General features: G+C 47.7%; 1 protein-coding gene across 2 annotated transcripts in view; it reads left to right on the top strand.

The window, feature by feature from the left end:
- LOC119590737 (broad-complex core protein isoforms 1/2/3/4/5-like) overlaps positions 1-595 on the top strand; it is a gene marked incomplete at its 5' end in the record, with an annotated part of 63,013 nt that overhangs the window by 7,556 nt on the left and 54,862 nt on the right. Inside the window, 1 exon segment of one of the 2 annotated variants that reach the window (XM_037939429.1) lies at positions 4-359. Within the exon segment in view, the coding sequence (XP_037795357.1) occupies positions 4-228 (225 nt within the window). 2 annotated transcript variants of the gene reach the window in all.

A 595-nucleotide genomic window follows, 5' to 3' on the forward strand; every position in this document is an offset into this window, starting at 1 on the left:
CAGGGCGTTGCCCCTCGGGCCCTGATGTGTCCCTTCTGCAACAAGGTGTTTGCCGGGCGCAACCAACACCAGCGGCTGCGGTATCACACGCTCACCCACACCGGCGAGAAGCCCCATGCCTGCCCCTACTGCCCTCACCGAGCCAGACTCAAGTTCAACCTGCATAAGCACATCCGTGCTCTCCACAAGGACCAGCTGGCTGCCAACTGTCCCCCAGCTGAGTTCTGATGCCTCCCTCTGGCCCCAGCCCTCGAGGCTTTGCGTGCCACTACTCACACCTAGTTGTGGAACTTGCTATCTCTCCAGTGGGGGCTCTGTAGTTTTACCTCTGTGCTTTTTTAAAAACTTAAAAAAAAAAATGGAAAAAGTTTCAGTTTGATATGGGCTTCATGGAGATATACGAAGGGAAGCACAAGGGGATGTGATTCACAGTTTAAAGTTTACGTAGGCAGTGTTGTGCACCAATGCTTTTGTCTCAAGCATTCTTGTGTTTGTAATTATTAAAATTTGGGTTTCAATTTAGATTGTTAAAGTATTCATTGACAATCTGTGTCTTTATTGATCATTAATATATGCAAGTTTTTTTCCTCTTCCC

Source organism: Penaeus monodon, chromosome 27 (genome assembly GCF_015228065.2).
Source record: "Penaeus monodon isolate SGIC_2016 chromosome 27, NSTDA_Pmon_1, whole genome shotgun sequence".
Lineage (NCBI taxonomy): Eukaryota > Metazoa > Arthropoda > Malacostraca > Decapoda > Penaeidae > Penaeus > Penaeus monodon.